Source organism: Embiotoca jacksoni, unplaced genomic scaffold, assembly GCF_022577435.1.
Source record: "Embiotoca jacksoni isolate LCO1_2020_lvr unplaced genomic scaffold, fEmbJac1.0.p SCAF_5, whole genome shotgun sequence".
Lineage (NCBI taxonomy): Eukaryota > Metazoa > Chordata > Actinopteri > Embiotocidae > Embiotoca > Embiotoca jacksoni.
This window is the reverse complement of record NW_027185403.1, coordinates 167,202-188,190: the sequence shown is the minus strand read 5'-3', so window position 1 is coordinate 188,190 and position 20,989 is coordinate 167,202. Positions and strand designations below refer to the sequence as shown.

General features: G+C 41.8%; 1 protein-coding gene across 1 annotated transcript in view; it reads left to right on the top strand.

The window, feature by feature from the left end:
- Window positions 1-20,654, top strand: part of LOC138211018 (catechol O-methyltransferase-like) — a 65,043-nt gene extending 44,389 nt beyond the window's left edge. The window contains exon 7 of the mRNA XM_069170521.1: window positions 20,422-20,654. Coding sequence (XP_069026622.1) covers window positions 20,422-20,501 — 80 coding nt within the window. The 3' untranslated portion in view covers window positions 20,502-20,654. The remainder of the gene's footprint in view (window positions 1-20,421) is intronic.
- The last annotated feature ends 335 nt before the right edge of the window (window positions 20,655-20,989 follow it).

Below are 20,989 nucleotides of genomic sequence, written 5' to 3'. Positions count from 1 at the left end.
GGTGCATATTCCCAAACTATTTCCAAAGAAATTAACTCTATCCTGTTGCCAAATCCTGACTTTTTTTTGGTGCCCTTGTCATTTGGGAAGTAAACCACTTGGCCTGGCCTTGAATCCATTTAAGAATATGGTCTTCTAACAGTATTTTTTTTTTTTACTACAGGTCAGGTTGCCAGTGAAGTAACTAAACATTCCCACCCTAATCCCAAAAGTCCTCCAAGCTGAATGAGCATAGACCTTATTTTTTTCTCCTACCTTCTGAAAACAACCCATGGCAGCTTCTCCTGAATTAGGAATTAGCAGCCCTACAAGGGGCAGCCAATTAGACAAGACACAAATGAGCAAACACTTACCAAACATCATATCAATTCTAATCAAAAGAGCGAGAGGAACGCACTCCTTCCACGCAACGACATTGATTGAAAGAAATGACATACTAGGAAAAAAGAAAGTGGGCTCCATGTCACCCAATAGAAAGTAATGCTATGAAGCCAAAACTACAAAAATGAGATCTAAGTTTTAAAGAACCAGAAGTAACCTTGAAAATAATTCATCTTCACGATGAGAATGTTTTTTGTCCCAGTTTTTTCTTAGTCATAATCATAAATTCAATAAATTTATACATGAATGTAATTATTTGAAATGACAAATCATTTGATTAATGATCGTCGAGCCGTCTTGCCGCCCTAAAACCTGAAACATAAAGCATAACTCTGACAGTTACTGGACAGCACAGACCCCTGTGTATATGAACTTAATAACTGAAGTTCCTGTCGTAAATTTTTTTCAGAGAAAATTGCTTTGAGTCATAAATGCATCATGCGAACGGGGCGGTGGGGTGGGGTGGGGGCTGCAGCCAGACCTCCTGCAACAGGGCAACACGATATGCATCACCTCATAAGTGGCACCAATTAACAGGGCCCGTCATATATCAACTACTACTCACTTACAAAGTCATTGCCTTCCTTCCCCTCTCTCATTATCATCACATACAGTAGGAACCCACAAGAGTGCACTTCACAGCAGTTGAAGAGGGGGTTAAGGGTGTTTTTTTTTGGTGTTTTTGTTTTTTTTTGGTTTTATATATCAACGAGGGTTTCCTTCTGTGTTCTCCAGGGGCGGAGAATAGGGGGCTGCAACGCTCCACACGTCCCTGTGTGACATCTCCATTGTGCCGGGGAGAAAACACTCATGCAGAGCGGCGCAGACGGCATTCTGAAGTGTATGAATTTTGACAGAGAGACATATATCAAAGCACCTGCTCTGCATATCACCCACCCATCAGGTTCACTGGTGAGAAACAATGAGGCGGTTAGTAGCAGGCTTCACTCAGAGTGCTTGTTATTTTCCTTCGACTCAAGGGGGTCAGACAGTATTTGTGTCAAAGGTTGCAGAGGCCTTTAATAGCTTGTGGACTTCGTATTATTACTTGAATGTTCATCACCGTCGTAAGGAAATGAGAAAAATGGGCAAATTAATACATATGAAAACTACACTTTGAAATCTTACAAAGCTTCAGATTAATTTTAAAGTATAACAAATGTCTCATGTAGAAAATGCTATTGGTTAAATGTATGACTGCTTCTGCCTTCTTTATCAAAGTCTTTCTGGTTACCTCCCAATTTGAAATTTATGAAAGGATTAATACCTGGACTTTTTAGAAAATGTAAGACTAAGTGGTGAAACATCAAAAAATGTCATGTAAACTTGTAATTTAGAAACTTAAAATCATAATATTTGTTATTACAGCACATTACCATACATTTTTCTTTTTATCCACACTGGCCACATGGCTCTAAGGATGGTTGGTCCATCACCTTGTTCCAGACTGAAACATTCATACAACTACTTGACAAAATGCAATGAAATTGCAACTGGAATGTTTTTCATGTATCATTCTTTGTCTTAAAATGGATTTCATAAAATTTAAGATGTGGTTTCACAGTTTGTTGAGCATCACCAGCAGGTCAAAATAAAAAAAAAAAATGTTCTGCTACTTTGGTGTATAATGAAAGAGCTGAAAGCTAATAGCATTCCAATCATGATTATTTTGCTATTACAGTGGATGTTGAAAACGGTGGATGTTGAAAACAGTACAGCTTCACAGAGCCATTAGCGTGCCTCTGGACTGAAATGTGTTTAGTATTTATCATCACAGCCAGAGCACCATTAAAAAACATTCACTCGCGCACAAAATCTTTAAAAAAAAAAGTCTCCATTACCGAATTTAAAAAAGTTCGGCTAAAAAACATTCTCACACAAGTGCAGCTTCTTTTGCCAAAAATCAAACAAAACATCTCGTTCAAGCTCAATGGAAATCCGACTGAGTGGCACTTTGCTGGAGCGGTGGTGCGGAGGCAAACAGGAAAGTGAAGCAGCTTCTGATTGAGATGAAGAATGTTCCTGTGTTTTTATAGCCTTATATCTCCACGCAGCAAATGGTGCTGCGCGCCATATCTGCCCCCTGCGTTATTTACACCTCGTTTTTATTAGGGCAATCTTGACATGTGTACTCGATGATCGATGGGGGTGTTTTTTTTTTTTCTTTCTTTCTTTTTCTTTTTTTTTTATACTAGCCCTGCAGGGTTGCCAAAGTGGGACATGGGCTGAGGTCTTCTAAAAAAATAAAACGGGTGAGGGGGGTTAAATATAATGATGGCCTGGAGTATATTTACTGCCTTTGTTTGGATTTTCTTTTTCGAATAGCAAAGACTGTTTTTGGTGGAATGAATGTTGTGTTGTAACACCCAGAGGGGGGCTTTCAGTATTTGATGTCACCGAGTCAAAGACCAAATGTAAATACACCTCTTAGTGTAGTAAATGGGTTGACCTGAGTCAACATGCATCCAATTACTTCTTAATTTTAATCACACACCAAACCAAATCCCCAACCTGCTATTTATCCATGACCACGCGGTATCTAATTTGCAGTGGGGCGAAAAGGTCACTCCAACAATTCACAGAGTCCAAATAAATTCATTTAACAAGTGTAGAAAATGAGGAAGGAATTCCCACCCCTGTGAAACATGTAGAAAGACTTTATTGATGCATAATGAAACAAACAGAATTCGAGGACCCCCCGCCGCTCAACTTAGACGTAATATACTCCACTCATTATGCAGTCAGTGCATATTGCTCGCTTTTCTTGTTGCCATCACGACTGACACGTCCATACAGTAAAGAGTGAAGAGTGGAATTCGGGAAGAAGCTCGTCTCAATAATACATATTTATATTAGCTGCTGTTGAAATGCTATCCAAATAGATCTGACCTTGCCTCAGCTGGGGAACAAAAATGAATTATATATAACCTATACAGACTTCACTTGGCAAATAAGGGGGGAATAATACATACTATGAAGCGCTGAAGATGCACTTTTCAAGCCGTTAAGCCAGGGGGACATCGACATTGGTGAAATGTCAAAGCCTGAAATCCACAGGAGATGCATTCCTGGATTTGTAAAGGGGATTTTCTTTGAAGCATGATGCTGGTGAATATTAATGTCCAGAGGAACTGCGGTTGTCTGGCTTTGTGTGGCTCAAAATGGTCACGACAGTATGGAGAGAGGCTGCACAGGTTGTATTCTTGAAAACGGGCATGAAAAATAACCCGAAAATGATCTTAAAAATGACTTCTTTCCTTACCTGAGGTCAAATTTTGCTTCACCGCATTGAACCCATTCAAGAAAATAACCGAAAAATGTTCTCGGCGAAATCAGCTTTTAAGGCCTTGGTGGTATGAGGGAATGGAGGGAGTAGTGGAAGTTGAAGTCACCTGCTCTAAGGTCAATAAATTCATTATTTCTGGAATACAGTTTATCCACCTTTTAGGTTATATCAAATCATGTCAGTATCACGTTTTAAGTCACCCGGCGTGGAAAGTAATGTGCTTTCGATTTAGGCACCAAAGAACGTGGTTAGATTTAGGAAAAGATCCTGATGAGGCTTAAAATATATAATCGTCATGTCAGTTACCTCGGTTGAATATGTTATGCAAGTTAATTACTCGCTACTAGAAATCTGCTTTGACTTTTGGCTTTGTCACAGATTAAAACTCGGGTCTTCTGGGTGAAAGTCCGGCCTTTGCTTCATCCAACCACCCCCGACCTCCTCCCTATGCGGACTTCATTACTCTTTGTACCCCTAGGAATGAAAACACACTGTGGTTACACACGTGTGTACTTTTTTATGGTCATGATTCTTTATTAATACAAAAAATATTGTTTAGTTTTAGGAAGAAAGTATTTTGATAAATGTTGATTTTTTTTTTTCAAATTTCAGTCTATGAATTGGCCACGTTTTACATTTCTTTAATTTCTTCTTCTTCTTCTTCTTCTTCTTCATCTTCTTCTTCTTCTTCATCTTCTTCATCATCATCATCATCATCATCATGTCCATTATGAGTAATGTGATGAAAGCGAAGGTTCACCGCTGGATGACTGAAGGTAACTCCTACGCCTCTATCATTTCAATCAGATGTTTTATGTTCTGTCTGCATCACTTTTTGAAGGAAGTCACATGGTCACGGTGCAGCAAGGATGAAGTCATGACTCCCATTTCATATTTCAATCCCGTCTTCTTTGATTTTCCTCTGATGGTGATGACGGTGTTTTGCTGTGGCTTTCAAATGAGAACACGGCTGCCTTGAAATGACTGATACGTGCGCAACAAAAGTGGATATGGGTGAGGGTGAGGGAGTAAAAAAAAAAAAAAAAAAGACAAAACTAGAGGTAGAAATGCTTTCTTTAAGCATAAAAATGATCAGTTCATGTCCACAGGCTTATGTTTAAAACTAAAAACGCACAGGTTAATTACAAAAACCTTTACAGCAAACGCAATAACAACAACAACAATAATGCCATACAATACAATAATACCACATAATTATATGCACCCACTCAGAAACGTAGCCACACTCAGTCGTGTTTGCATCACTTCAGAGGACATTACATTGACTTGCATTCATTTTCTGGAGACTAACTCTAACCACTACTATAATAACACTAACCCTTAACCTAAATCTAATCTTACTCTCCCTTAAACCAGGTCTTCAGCCGAAAATTTTAATATTCAAATTATAGGGACTAGTTGGTTCCCACAAAGTGACTAAACAGATTTCTGTCCCCACAACATGAGTAATAATGGTACACACACACACACACACACACACACACACACACACACACACACACACACACACACAGAGTAAAACATTTGCAACCTGTGGTCTGAATATGCCATAAAGACAGAACACAATACTACATCATGTGATGTAATAAAGAGCCCCATGCTTAACCTACTTATACTACTGATAAGTGATGTTTGCACAGTGTTGTATGTACACAGTATAAAGACGGTTATATCATCGCAGGACATGCTGCTATATTGTATCTCCTATATTATTTGCAATTATATGTTCTTGAAATTAATAAGATCATTTTCTTTGCCATCAAGAATATTGTTATTGCGGAAAATGTGCTGATATATCTGGATGTTATTTTAGGACCACAATGCCCACCCCCTGTAAAGTGCATTATAGGTGGAGCGTAATACAGTGTATTACAGTATAGATATATCTGATCATGTTTGCATTATCTAGTGACACTAAAACTGACGTTAGGGTTTTATGTAGCATAAACCAGTGCCACACACCACAGCATTCATAGCCGAAGATAATTTGCAATGTCTGCCCTTGATGGGCCTTTAAAATACATAAAACTCTCATCTCATACACAAAAGACAGCAGTCAAGTCAACAATAAGTGTGTACATTGAAAACACAAAAGTAGTAGGGTGGGGTTGGGCAGGCGGAGGGGGCGGGTTCACTGGGACAAACTCCTCCTCTTCCTTTATATTCATTTTTGTTGCTCTATCTCCGAGGTGTTTGAAGAAATTAGTGATTATTCAACTGTAGTACGAGTTATGCTTCGTCATTGAGGACTGTGGATGGGTTGTCATTTTTGTTGACAGTAGAAAGTTATAATCAAGTGATATTGTAATATTTAAGCCGTACAAGCAGAAAAAAACTGAAAAATACAAAGATCATAAGTAGCTGGGATCTATTATTCCTAATAGATAGATGAAAATCTGAAGTACTTTACAGAAAAAGATAAAGTATTGCACGATCAACATGTTCATTATTGATTTATAGCCACCTCTTACTGAACATGCTTAATCTGTGGTAGGACTTTAAATCCCATTGAAGTGATGTTTTTAACAACAGATTTACAGCAACCATGAGTGAACACAGCACAAACAGGCCTCCAACCTACAGAACGACAGATTTTTAACGTCAGCTTCTCGAAGAAGAAAAGGCATCAACACCTTTAAGATTGCCCAACTGGAACTGACAAGTGATATGTTGATAAAAAAAAAAAAGAAAAAGAAAGAAAGACACCACAGCAATAAACACTCAGCAGTGTAACTGTTGCCAAAATGAACAATGACAAACAGCTGATAAACAAAATGAAATTTAAAAAAACAAAACAAACAGCTTACTTATCAAGGCTTGATATGAATAATAAACTTTTAAATGGCGAGGACATGGTAATTAATTCAGCAATGGTTAGAAAAAGGTATTCGAAAGTCAAAGCCTGGCAGATATACCGCACTACAAGGGCATTTTGGTTTTGTTTTTTTTTGTCTTGAAATTTTGAAGTAAGACCTTGAGAGTCTTTAATCATGAGCCGGGCACTGCTGCAGAGAAAGAAATAATGATCAAGACGAGGCTCCGCAGACATGAAGATGGTGCGCTGCTGCATGCTGCATGCTTGGGCTAGTAGCAGGAGAACGGATGAAAGAGAGAGAGAAAGAGAGAGGGACTGGGATACGAATTTCAGTGATTTTGTTTTGGACTGGGGGAATTGCCGGAGAACACCATTTTGACATAATTGCCTCCATATGGGGAAGGGGGGGGGGGGGGGGCTCTTGCGATGTAGCCGCGGTGCTCTCAGTTCTTCTTCCCCCTCCGTCAGATACCAGTGTCTACAAAACCATTTAAGTCTAGCACAGAGACCCAGGACCTCATGCCTCTTCCAGCTCTAAGTATGTCACGCTCCCGTGGAGAATAACGCGAGCATGTGGACCCGGTTGAGGAAAAACACTCCCATATGTTGGCGTGGGCATGCTTTCCTTTCAAGATTTATGAATGAATAAGCTTCAGTGGCTCTTGAGTCTATGTAGCCGAAGACACGGTCACGTTTGAAATCCCCCAATGAAATCCATTTGCTCTTTCTGCAGTGTGTTTGTTTGTGGTTTCTCCACAGTACCGTCTTGTAGCTGTGCGTCTGGGATAGTGGAACTGATTTCTTTTTTCCTCTTTTACAATTATACGTGGTCATACTGTGACCTGGTCTTGATTGTTCACTGCGCTGAATGTAAAGACCCTGCATATGGAAATGACTAAAGAAGTTCCGACCCCGAGCTGTAACTTAATAAGCTCCTCTTTCGCTCGTTTGTTAACGGTTCCAGAAACTGTTACGTTACTTTTCTTTATTTATACTTTTATCAGTAACACATTTATTGACATGATGATGTAAATGTTCCAGATTTATCCACTGTCCTTGTGCAGATTAACACTAAAAGATTAAAACAAACAATACGTAAGGCATACAAACAAAACCAAACTATTTCACATGATAAGTCCTTCGAGCTGAACTACAAAACATGTCGTTTCTAATTGCTGTTTTTGGATCCGATGCCTCCAGATGTGCTCGTAAAACTTGCGACCTCTAGTGGTCGTAGTATTTATGACGAGAAAACGAAGGTCGGGTGACTCCGTTATGAGGAGTGAGAAAGTCTGCTCAAACACGGACTGTGATTTAGGACGCTGCTGTTTCTGCTGCGTATAAAAACAAAAGTCAACGTTGAATAATTTGGACTTTACGAAGATAAGTTAACGTATTTAACTCACATCATGTACATAGCTTAATGCACATACCAATGCGAAAGTTAAGTTGCGTAACTAACACTTATTTTAACCCAAACCATGACTTTTTTCTAAATGTGTGTATACACCATGTGTGTATTATTGTTCCCATGACGATGAAAGTTATTGGTACGCCTGTCGCTGATACTCTCCAATGGTCATAAGCTTAATGTCGTTTTGGCAAATGAGCATTTAGATACGAGAACGTGTTGGTCCTACAGAGGTCGCTGGAAACACTCATGTACTGTATGCAGTTGTTTCGATATGAGGACATTATTCGATGCCTCAGAAGGAGAGGTGGTGTTTTTTTTTTTCATTGCCTTCCAGAATTGAAGATTCATACTATCCTTTCATCTGCCACTATAGTTAATGTTTGGTTCGGTTTTGGCACAAGAAGACTTGCTTAGGGAAAGACCGTTCAAGAAAAGATAAATGGTAAAATATTCTTTTTAAAACAAACGTTTTTTTTGTTGTCATTTTTAGTCATTTAAACAGACTGATGGTGTTGTTTTTCTTGTCTGACAGTCTCAGCAGGATCTAGAATAAATGGTAAAAGAAAGATACAAAAAAAATTAGCCTGTCGACAGGACAAAAGTATTAAAGAAATAATTGACGTCGGTAGGGAGTTGCTTTGCACACTAACAGATGAGTTCATATTGATCGATCTAATAGGTTATATCTATTCTACTGTTTACTTTTCTTCATGTTTCATGAATTTAGCAGAAGCCAATTCATCTTTACTCTGTACTTTCAATCACAAATGGTTGCATTTGTACAGCGGTTTATATCCAAAGTGTTTTGCCCAAGGTTACGTTGACATAGAGTTATTAAAAAAAACAAAAAAATCCGCTGACTTGTGATTCTTATTCTGAAAACGTAAAAACAAAACAAGCGATGATAACAATAACTTCATAAAAACAAAATGGACTCAACATTCAATGGAGAAAACAAGACAGCAGCATGAGGAAATAGGAGAGGGACATGGGACAAGCACAAACCTGTAAGACACAGACGTTAAAAATGAAATCCATCAGTTTATTGAAATCGTTACCTATCTCTACCCCGACATGTTCAGCTCCTGTCTGACCTTTGTGGTTGAGGCTCGACGTTGCTTTGCAGAGTCGCCCTGAGCCTCTTGAGGGCAGTGCACGCAGCGAGCTCTGCAGAGGCTCGGCCTCCGCCGCCACCAGCAGACTCTCCCAGGGTTTTTTTTTCTCCAATTGACATTTCCCATCATGCCCACACAGCCCGCATCAGTATTCACAACCTGAGTGGAGGAGGCCGCTGGGGAGAGGGGGAGGAAAGTCAGAGTGAAAAAAAAAAAAAAAAATAGAAGACAACACAGCAGGAATACAGTAGGGCATTGAGCCCGAGCTGGGTCATTTAACTCCCCATCTGTACTTTCCTTATTCACTCGCTGCCGTTATCTTTTGGCTGCGGTTTCCTGCTTTTTCTTTTGAAAGACTGCTCATTGTATTAAACACCGAAATGGGAGTCGAGAGCAGGACAAAAAAACAAACGGGGAGAACTGATAGACAGGAAGACAAATACAGATAGGTTGAGAGGAAGAGACGGATGATGTGGTCTGAGTGCCGGAGTGCTATCTCAGGCCCGGGCCCGGCCCCGCATCAGCATCTCAGGAAGTGTTTAACCCTTCTCAGATACCACCGGGCGATGAGTACATGCGTGTTCGTCTGCGAGCGTGTTCGTGGGTCGGGTTGGAGAGTTGGTGGGAGTCGGGGTGTGGGCAGCCAATCTCTAAGCCCTTCTCCTGAGGCTCTCCCTAAAAGTGGGGTCATCACCTCCTGATCTTGAAATTGAATTCCGATGATTCTGGTGTTTCTCCCCCCCGCCCCCTCTTCCTCCCCCCCCCTCTCCCCTCCCCCCCGCCTCCATGTAAATCCTCTTCCCCTCAGGGCCTCCCACCCACACACACACACACACACACACACCGTGCAACAAGACGTACTCTGCAGCTTTTATCTTCTTCTTCTCAGTTTCATCTAAAATCTAATTCCAGCTAAATTAGATCCTCTCTTTAGCATGCTGCAATCGAGAAAGTTTTCTTAAAACGATTTCTTTTTTGCACCTACTGTACTCACAGTCGGCGCAGGAGCCAAATTACTTGATTATTCCTCGATGCAAATCCTTCTTTCACAGCCTGTAATCCTCACCAGACACAAAACCGAACCCGCCAGCCAATGAGATAACTTATTTGCAAGTCAATGTTTCGGGTAAAAAACATTTGTGTTTTGCGCAAAAGCTCGGCATCAATTTAATCTCAGCTCAGAGGCAATTTAATAATTTCTGAGATGACACCAGCAGCGGCGGCAGCCAAGCGCCTAATTTAGATTCCACTGTTTTTTGGGGGGGGATCCGACCACGAGCGAATCTTAAGGTGCTCTGCAGACAAAAGCAGCACATTTCGCCGGCTGTAATTCGCTTTCAGGAGAAGGGCAAGGCAGATGTTTGTGTGGGTAAATCTGCCAGACGAGGGAACCCGGCCAGCGAAGCGAGTGAAGAAATTGCGTACATCGGTTTGGTGTTCACCGCAGCTCCAAACACACACCGGATGCCAAGCGTGAAGCACCACATGCCAGAATGAACACAACAAAACAGATGCGGCAGAAGTGTTTCGCTCCAAGCAGCAGCCGCAAGCCCACTTTGACCTATACAGAAAACCTTTTTGACAAATAAACACGTAAAAAACCTCACGTTGCATGTGTCTAAACATTATGGTCATAGTGTTTAAACCTCATTTTCATTTGTATGTTATGTTTTGTAAGAAGTGCAGCGGTGCCCGCATTCGTTTCATTAGGATGAAACGGTGGATTTAATATGAAATGTATTCAGTTTGAAGACGCGTAAATAATGTTCTCCGTGCATGTACAACTGTAATTGATGCAACTGAAAGAGCGACATGCAGGTCGAATTATTCCCTTAATTGGCACTTACTTCTTGAAAATGATTGTTTGAAGCATTAATGCGAGATTTGATGTGCTTTTAGAGGCTTAAAGGCACAAATTTGGGTGAAAAAGTTCTTTTTTTCCCCCTCCATAACGCGTCATGTTGATGTCATATAAGGGAGTTTTCTCTGCCGCAGTGCACTGGTCAGGTGCCTCGTATTTGGTAGCGAGAGTGAGTGGTTGGGATTTAGTGAGTCGGAGTTGAGTTGAGCGTTTCACGACTTTTTGTCACGGTGATTTGATGTGTTGGGGGTAGAAATGCCGCAGCTTGTTTGCGTTTCTATAAAAACCGATCACAATCGTCTGGGTGGCGCCAAGCGCAGGATGCAGCGACGGCACCTTTTGCAAAATAGTTTCAGCGAAAACCCGGCGGGAAGGCGAGCCGTGGCATTAAAATGTCTGGATCTACGCCAAAGTCGGCTTTTCACTGCATTATGTGGTTTTACTTCAATCTTTATAATAGTTTGCGAAAGTTAATACAAATTTGGTGGACTTTCTTTTCCGTGTGTAAATACTAGCGATAGGTTTTCCAAGCAAAAATACTACTCGAGATTCGCTTTGGAACTATTCGATTATTAACTGACTTTGACACGTTTGTTGTTTGCGCTGCAGCGTCAAGTCCACTTCCTCTGGCCGTCGATTATTGATCCGTGGGTGGACCGTTTGCTTGGCGCTTCCCTCTAATGTCGTCGCCTAGCTTTTGTGGACACGTACGCCAGCTCTACCTGCAGAGTTTGACAGCACCTCATCTTCATTTATGTTTTCCGGAGGAGTTCCACGCCGAACTTTCTGACGGCTGTAGTCGCCTTTGTGTGTTCCTCCTATTCGCGCAACTTCGCCCAGTTTTACCTGGCAAAGCTCCGGAGACTGGTAGCAACGTGTTCTTCTTCTCCTTACGTTGGCAGACAGCTTTTAGGTGCATTACCGCCACCTTCTGATGGGAGTGGAGCATTACTACTTTGACAACTATTTTTGGAATGGCACTTCGTTAACCTCTCTTAGTAGTCCATCAAATACATAGAAACTAAAATCCTCGCGCATCCTTACACCTGTGCGGTGAAAGCAGCACTGTATTATTTGATCACTGTCAAGGAATTGATTTGTTGTACAAAAAAGGCCTACAGTACACATCAGCTGGGTTCAATCTAGTAAACATCAGCTGCTGTCGCTCTCTTAAAAAAAAAAAAAAAAAAAACTCTTTGAAGTTGAACTTGAAAAGCTGAACGGACTCGCTGTTTGTTCTCAGAGAGGATCGTCTCTCTTCTCGACGCTCAATATTCTTTCTCGGATTTTATTTGGAGTCGTGGCGGTAGCACGAGCAATAGCGGTGGCGAGGTTTGATGCGAGAGTTCACATCATTATACCAGTGCGCTTAAAAAGGCGAGCCACAGGGCTTAACAAGAGATTTTTACTTCACCTTTGACATTTAGCATGTCAATGAACCGCTCAGTAACTCTCTCTCTCTCTGCAGCTCCTCTCCTCATTACCCTCTTTGGCAGGAGAGTGCAGTTGCTCTTCAACTCTCTCTTTTCTTTCTCTATCTCACAATCTTTCTCCCTTTCACACTCCCCCCCCCCCCTCTTCTCCAGCCACCCCCCCCCCCCCCCCCTCCTCACTCTCTCTCTCTCTCTCCAGCGAGCACAACCATTTTACTCTGCAAATGACTGCACCGAAGTCAAGTGGAAAGGAGAAGGTCTGGTCTGCTCACGTAGTCGGACCACAAGGGGCTCCGTCTGCAGAGTCAGTAGTGCTGCCCCCCCCCCCCCCCTCCCCCAATCCCCGACCCGATCCCATGCGGGGGTCAGTATCCCGGGGACTATAGAACGGCTCAGCCCCCCGACCCCCCATCCTATTCCAACCTTGATAAAGTATGCTCGCTGTCAGCACTTTTCTCCAGCAGCCTGGCACTCTGTTTATTTTTGCAAGACACAGAGCTGAATAGACTTTAATAAATACCGCGGCCTGAGAGTGAGGGAGCCATCTGAGCTTGTCACAACTTGTAACTTAGCCGGTGCGTCAGTTCGGACCTGCGATTGGGTGTTTCACTTAACGGATGAGCGAGTGCGCGACTCTCTCATCCAAAAAGGCCCCCTTTTGGAAATTGTACCGGTCAGGGACACTGCGAGGGGGGAATCACTGCTGCAGGCGTTTCTTGTTTTTTTTTTTTTTTTTTTCTGAGCTTTACATGTACACAAACAGAGACACTTGCACCTCGGCGGTGTCCGTAGCACAGCGCTGTCTGAAAGGATGCCGCCCAGAAATTAATCAGCGATACATAAGGGTACTACATTCGCGCTATGACATATTGGAAGTCAAATCCGACAATCCTGAAATCCATTTGCGGAGGATTTATGTTGCCAAATATAGCCAAGTCACATCCTGCTGTTGTTTTGAAGGCATTCGGATTCACCTGTTGGAAAAAGGAGGACAACAGACAGAGAAGCCAAGTTTAGAAATGACACATACGAGGCGTAGGTGTGATGAAGAACTAAAGAGTTGCTGGTTCGAAACAGAAAAGTATTTTCAACAAGAAAAAAAAAACAGGCTTTCATTGCAGGATCTGTTTGCTCATTCAGTCTGTACACAAAAACTAATGTGACCTGAATGTAAAACACCTTTTTTTTTTTTTTTTGGGGGGGGGGGGGGGGGGCTTTAAAGGACAAGTCACACATTTTTGGGGAATTCTCTTATTTTTGAGCGATACCGCTTACTATGTGATGAATATTAAGATAATAGCAAGGCTAACCTGCTATTCACCTCATCTTCATGTCGACTGTACAAACATGATCTCTACGTAAGAAAGGGTGTGTTTATAAAATATGTAAGCAGCACATAACAACCTGTTAGAGTAGAGTAGTGTCTCAGTAGCATGCGAACATGAACCCGTAAGTGGTTGTTTCATTAGTATTATATAAGAGTTACAGAGTATAATTGATGTTTGCTACATTCTGCTACAGCAGCTGCAAAATTTTGAGAAATTAGGTTTTTTTTCAGTCATTTATTGCCATCTGGAGATCAATGTTGACCTGCTGCACCTCATTATGTTCAGTGCTTGTGTGGTTGTTTTTATTATTCATTGCAAAGTATTGGATTGACAAGGGCAGCATTGAAGGGATTTCTTTTTTTTTGTGTGTGATTTCTTTTTTATAAAGACAATAGGAAAGAATGAGAGTAGTTTATAAAAAGGAATCATGGAGGATGAAAGTGCAGCTATAAAATGCCTTTTGAACATGAAACAACATGAAGTAAAGGGGGATATGGCTTTTTAGTTTAGCACTGGACGGGCCAAGTCAAGCTCTGTTGCTGCTATTGACTTCTCTTTTTCTTGTCAGTGGGTTTCAGGGTTTTAACTCGGAGTTGCTGAAAATTCCACAGTGGTTTCATCCGGTGTTAATCTTTAGAGATTTGCATTAGTGTCCACAGACACCTTTGATCTTTTCTAAAGACTTTGATTGGATGTGTGAACGAAGGGGGCCACTTTCCCATCATGGATCCGCTGGATTTAAAAGGAAGGGAAGAGGAGAAGGAGGAGGAGGGGGCGTTATTTATAATTTTGGAAGTTGTTTTCAGGTCAGTGCAGGCTTTCAGAAGCAATCAGACAAACACATTTCAGTGGCAGTGGCGCAGAGACAAGGAGAAGGGGGCGGGCGCCCCGGGGTACGATTTCAAACTCGGTGAACTTATGACGACAACGCTCACCGTTTCAGTGGTTTGTCTCTTGTAAACTGGTGGGTTGAGTGGAAGTCAGAGTGCACTGAGACAACACTGGCAAGAAGGGGGCGGGGGGGGTGGGAGGGAGATAGTGTGTGGTATTCTAGACAAATTGACGTCTAGAAAGCCTGAAAGCACAGGTTAAAAAAAAACATGTAACAAGATTGACATGTTGAAAACATAGCTCTCAGGGATGATATCTCTCGCCTGCAAGACCACATGTTGTAACCGCGGATTTCCACCTTCTTCTGCCCTGTGAAACCCATCCTGGAGAGCAATCATTAACAGCAGAGCCTCTTTGCTGAGTCAAATCCATCGGGCTTCGCTGACAGCTGGTCTCTGCCCCCCACCCCTCCCCGCACCCCCTCCGTCCAACGCTTCACCTTTCAGGAGAAATCAGAGCTCGTAAACATCGTCTCAGTGATGCCTGAAACAAGTTTCCATGCCACATTAAAGCGCGGCGGCGGCGAGAGAGCAGCTCTCTCGTCGAACAGCTGCCACCCCTGCCTGCCTGCCTGGCAGCAGCGCCGGGTTCGGATTTGCCATTAATTTGTCGCACCTGACAGCCAACTCTGCTGGGTACCCTCCGTCTACAGCACTCTGCTGCTCTGTGCCTGGGAGGGACATGTCTTTGCCCTTGTGAGAATAAGCCTGAAATATGGTTAGGGAAGAGAATGGTACAAAATAGGAGCCTCGAGGCTGGTACATTTCATGTGTATCTAGGCCAGGCCACACGATTTGGTGGAAAAGCTTGAACTGCAGGGTTGAAGTCCATGCAGTGAACCAGCTGTGCCTCCTATAATAGAACTGGGACTGCACACAGCACCACCGTAGCCAAGTCCAAAGACCAAATCCAGGTAATTTTAAGAGCAGATCAGGTCCCAAAGAGGATTCAACTTTTGTGTTTGTCTTGTATTTGGGCCAATAAACTATTGTACTGATTTCATTATGAGGTATCTTTTCTTTTGAAAAATACCAGACAATAGTGGAAAATACCCGTCATTATCCTCAGAGTCAAAGATGTCTTCAAATAGAATATTCTGTCTCACCAACAGTCCAAAAAAACAATCAATTTGCAAATCCTCCAACTTGCGAAACTGGAAACAAAGAAAGTTTGAGACTCAGGGACTAACTTAAAAGATGCTGGCAATATTTTTTATTGATTGAGTGTTCAACTTATCCTTTCAGCTTTGCTTATGGTGTATATAAGTTCATAAATCACCAACTTTTCATATTGTTAAATAGGCAGGAACTCAGCGAGTCAAGTTCAAACTGTCAGGCGAGTGAACACCAACATCTGCTTTGGTCTTGAATTCATATATATATATATATACATATATTGATATGTGTTTACTGAATGGACACACATACTGTAGTCATGTCAGCTGAATCCCTTATTTAGTTCTTTTGTGATGCTGTTTTGTCTCTAAAATGCTGCGTATCAGAAAATATATATTAAAAAAAAAAAAAAAAAAAAAAAAATTCATCCCGAATAAGACGAACGAATTTGATTTCATATAATTTACCTTTATTCTGTGTCATCCATCTTTAGGTAAACTGATGGGTATGTGTTTCAGAGCAAACCTCTTCATTCTTTGTAAAGGACGATTAGATTTACTCTGATGAATTGAGCTAATACGTTCCCTTAACGTAGGCAGTGATGATCCAGAGCATATATCATTACCTGGAATGACATGAATCATCTTTTTAAGTTGAAATTTCACAGCTTGCTGACATTAACATCTGTTTCAGGTCATTGCGAATAAAAAAAAAAAAACAACTCGAAGGAAAAGATAAAAAACGAAGAAAATCTTATTGAGAGAAATCGTGCCGCTGTCCTTTTTCTTCATTAAGGGATGGATGCGTTTCATTATTGATGAGGTTGACATTCACCTCGGTAATGTAACCTGTGGTGAGTTGGCAGAAGTTGAAAGCGAGCTCACGACTAATAGTGGCGAACGCTCGAAATCAATGCCTTTTACCCATCAGGCCGAGCACTTAAACCCCACCTATCTGATGCATGGCCTGTACTGTAGCTCTATTACCATCATCGTTATGCAAGAAAATCTACAAACAAACATCGCGGCATCGGCAGCCGAAGCGGGAGCGCAACGGGCGGCCTTGGCTCGCAAATGGACAATAACATTTTGACAAAGAGCTGCAATAAATGAGCCGTGAAGGCCGGGCCTCTCACCTGTCAACATGTGACACTTAAAACAATAATTTGTCCCCCTCGAGGCGCTGTACTTTCCAAGGTATTGAATTCCCCCTGTGGATCCGAGATTATTCAGCTATCACCTCGACAGAAAACAATAAAAAAAAAAGACGGCTTAATGTCAAGCCAGAAAGAAACCCACGCTTGAGCTGGTACAAACCAAATTTATTAAGTCGCAGTTTTTCCTATACAAGACACAAATTAGTCTGTTTTTTTTTTTTTCTTTTTGGGGGGTGCTCACACACAAGGCCCTCGTGTGTCCGGATTCTGTCGAGAGTTGTAATGAAGATCTCGCCCCAGATACCCGGTGAATAACATTTCATAGCTGTCATCGTCACATGGCTCATAATGCCTTAATCTTTTATGCATATTTCCCCTTAAAACAACATAACGTCCGTGAAACAGGCCCTCCTTTGTCGTCCGTGAATGTCAACATCCCTGTTATCCCGTCAGTTTTCCCCTCCGCCTGAAACCTTAAACCGACAAACACCTGTTCTTTTGTGTGAGCTGGCATTTTACAGCAGGGTTTCTCAGACGTGCGGTGGAGCCTTCGCTCGTTCTCACTCGACCCCTCTCATTTGGTTTCGCCTCACTCTCTCTCACTCGCTCTGCTGTCCTTTTACATGTCGTCACCCCCCCCTCCCCCTCCCCAGCCACCCACCCACCCTCTCATACTCGGCCCCCTTTTCCTTTTTACTTGCTATTGTCATTTCTCTCTCCCCTTCTGTCTCTCCTGCTCCATTTACCACATCGCCCCCTTTTTCCCTTCCCATCTCTTTTTAGACCCTCTTTTATTCCCCTTTCAGTACCCTCTACTCGCTCTCTCTTCCTCCCCTTATCTCCTGTATCAGTAGCCCCCCCCCTTTCTTCCTCCTTGAATCTTCCTCATCTTTCTCTTTCTGTAGTCCCTTCGTCTGTTTTTTTTTGGGGGGGGGGACTTGCTCTGCCTCGCAGATCATCTCCTTTAACTCCCTTCTTTGTTGCTCTTCCTCTTCATATCTTTGCTATTTCCCTTTAAAACGAATCGACCTTTTATTTTTTTTCCGCGTGTGTATTTCATCTACACTATAAGACCAAACGTACCCACTTCAACGTGTCGTTCCTAAAACAAAATCCTAGTCATTACTGTGATATTCAGCTGAAAGTAGCTCTCGGCTCAGGAAGGGCTTTTTGGCAGATTTTGGGGAAACTTGTCTGCAGGGATTTTCCTCCTATTTTGACACAGGAGCGTTGGAGAGGTTTGGCCGCTGATGTTAGGAGATAAGGCCAGTTCATCCCGAGGTGTCGGCTGGGGTTGAGGTCAGAAACCGGTTGCAGAATAGACGTATTCTCTAACACCAGACTTAGAAACCCATTTTTTTTTTGTCCCCTGGCTTAGTTGAAAGAGAAAAGAGGCTTTACCTTTTTTTTTTTTTCTTTTTTGGAAGACCGCTGTTGAATAAAATATAATTAATGCTGTAACATTTGAGATTTCTCTTATCTGGAACTCAAAAGGCCCAGAAACTCATGTCTACATGCTTTGGTTAGTGCCAGCAGAGTGTTCACATCCAGACTCCAATCTGTGTTTAGGCAACAAAAGCACTTTGTTAAAGGTTGGGCAGAGATCATAGCTTCCCTTAAATGTCAATAAACACATTTTCTGTATTAAACCAGACTGTCATCATTCCCTAAGCTTTAACCAAGTAACCATAAAAATTTAATGATAATGGCTTTGTCACTATGAGCAGATTTCGTACTGCAAAAAATTTTTTTTTTTTGTCAGTAAGCAAATTAAATGTTGTGCGATAACATTTTACTGATATGACTTGACATGTTAATTAACATTTTTTCCTTGTTATTAGAAAATGTAGCAACTGCAATCATAAAATTCCAGTCGGCAATTGATTGTCATAGAAGTAATTGGAGTTAACAATTGAATTGTATTTTTCGTTCATTTTATGCTAAATCGTAGCTTAATAGTACACCTTATGAGGAAGAGGAACCATTTATCGGCTGTGATATTTGGGTTTGCCACTAAAATGATGTGAATGTCAATAGACAGTCATCGAAAAGCAATCGGTTGAATATTGCGTTATTTGTCTTGAGATGAACAGTTGGTGGCGCTAATTCTCCTCTCGTGTGCCTTCAAACCACAGCAGAAGAAGAAGAGGGCCCAATGAGACGATGTCATTGAAAGAGTGACAGTCAAACCTCAAACTGGGGAAACAGGGATGGAAATTGGACATTTCTGTTAGTTTCAACCAGCTGTTTTTCGACAGATGATTGGAAAGGATGGTGACGATCATGCAAAATGATTGCGGTCGGCTCAAATATCATTATGTAATAATTGTGAGGAGCCTAAATGTAATCAAGATGGCATTACATTTCCCTCAAAACATGTAGGAAACAGGTTTTTTTTTCGAGTCATGTAAACCCGCTGTCCTCCCTGAAAACAAAGCCGAGACTTGTTCTAAAATAACTGACTCAACACTTCCCGTACTTCTGAAGCTTAGACCTGATTCTCTGCGGTTTGGAGTTTAAGCTCACTCCTACGTGCCGGTCTGAACTTCCAGTCAACACTGTTAATGTTTAGCGATCACTTTCAGCCATTGTGGAGCTCTTTTCACTTCTGATGTAAACGGAACATTTCCCAGTGCAGCTTTAAAATCTCTCCAACATCAAAAAATAGATTTTTTTTCTCATGAAGTAATTTAATACAGCTCAGCTTTAATATCGTTATTGCCGCACGCTGCCGTCATCACACCTCCATGCATAATAACATCATAGTCATACATCGAAATAACTACAATGTACATCACAACAACTGTTTCTCTTGATGTCTGTCAGTTTTTTCCTGCTTTTTATTCCTTTTTTTTTTTTTTACTCCTGTCTTTCTCATTATATTGACTTTTTAATTTCTTTGTCACATTTACATAAAGAACACACACAAAAAAAAGAAGAATCTATCCACTACTGAAATTTTGGCTTTTATTTTGAAGCTGCTGCAGGAAATGCAGCAAATTGGTAAACACGGTGCCGTTCCTACAAGTAAACAAAGTCTGTATGACAAGATAGTTGTAAATATTTGGTAATCAGCAGTAACAGCCACAGTGAAATGTTGGTAAAGAACAACAAGCTCTGCTGAGATGTGTGCAAAACCAACACACCTTCGATGTGTCATCAAGGTTCACTTCACTGTACCAGCAGTTTTTGTAGTCGTGGTCGCTCACAGCTCAGCCGGGTTTGAGTAGCCGTAGTTGCATGGAAAAACACTAGCAGCATACCTCTATCTCTATAAACCCTTCCGATTTTCTCCCCGTCATCACTGCAACTTCTGTTTCTAACACCTTTCTTTCCCTTTTTCCACCAATATCCCCCCCTTCCTTCTTTGTGCCTCTCTCTCTCTCCACTCACACTTCATGCCTTACCCACCGCTTCTCTCTTTGCCCTGCTCTCCAACAAGCCTTCATTCAGGTTCTATGGTAGATGAGGTGAAAGAAAGAAAGAAAGAAAGAAAGAAAGAAAGAAAGAAAGAAAGAAAGAAAGAAAGAAAGAAAGAAAGAAAAAACAAAAAAGGAAAAAAAAACCTCTAACCCTTCCCTCATCTCCTTTCTGTTTTTTGAAAGCTGGCCTTTGTGGAGCTGCCGGGAGCAGCTCCAGTGTCTCCAACCGCAGCCAGGGACTCTTTTCATCGGGAGAGGTTTGAAATCTAACTGACCCTATTCATGCACTGCCAGGGCCTTCGCTTGTGCTCATGCTACATAATACGAGGCAATGCAGCGACTGGGGAATGCGAGTTATTCAGCGAGAAGGAGCAGGGGAGACAACAGCAGAAGAGCACAGAGGGAGTCTGGATCAAATCAACAGGGGGCAATTTAGGATGCTAAGTTTTACAAGCACTCTTTAAAACTCTTTTTTTTTCCCCTTTAGGAGAGGTCGTTACCTGGAGGTCGACATTCAGTAACCGTGCTGGGCCCGGAGTCCAAGGAGGTTTTAGTTTGACCTCACTTCCAATTTAAAATTGAGAAATGGCACTTGTGTGGTTTTTCTTCTTTTCATTTTGGCCTCATCTTGTTCATTTGTCATGCTGTGGTCTCTTTTTGTTCTGCACTACCCAGAGATTCCCTGTCAATCAAACAGTGGGCGCAGAACTGGAGTGGCTTTTCTTTGTGCATATGCTCTTGATAAAAATTG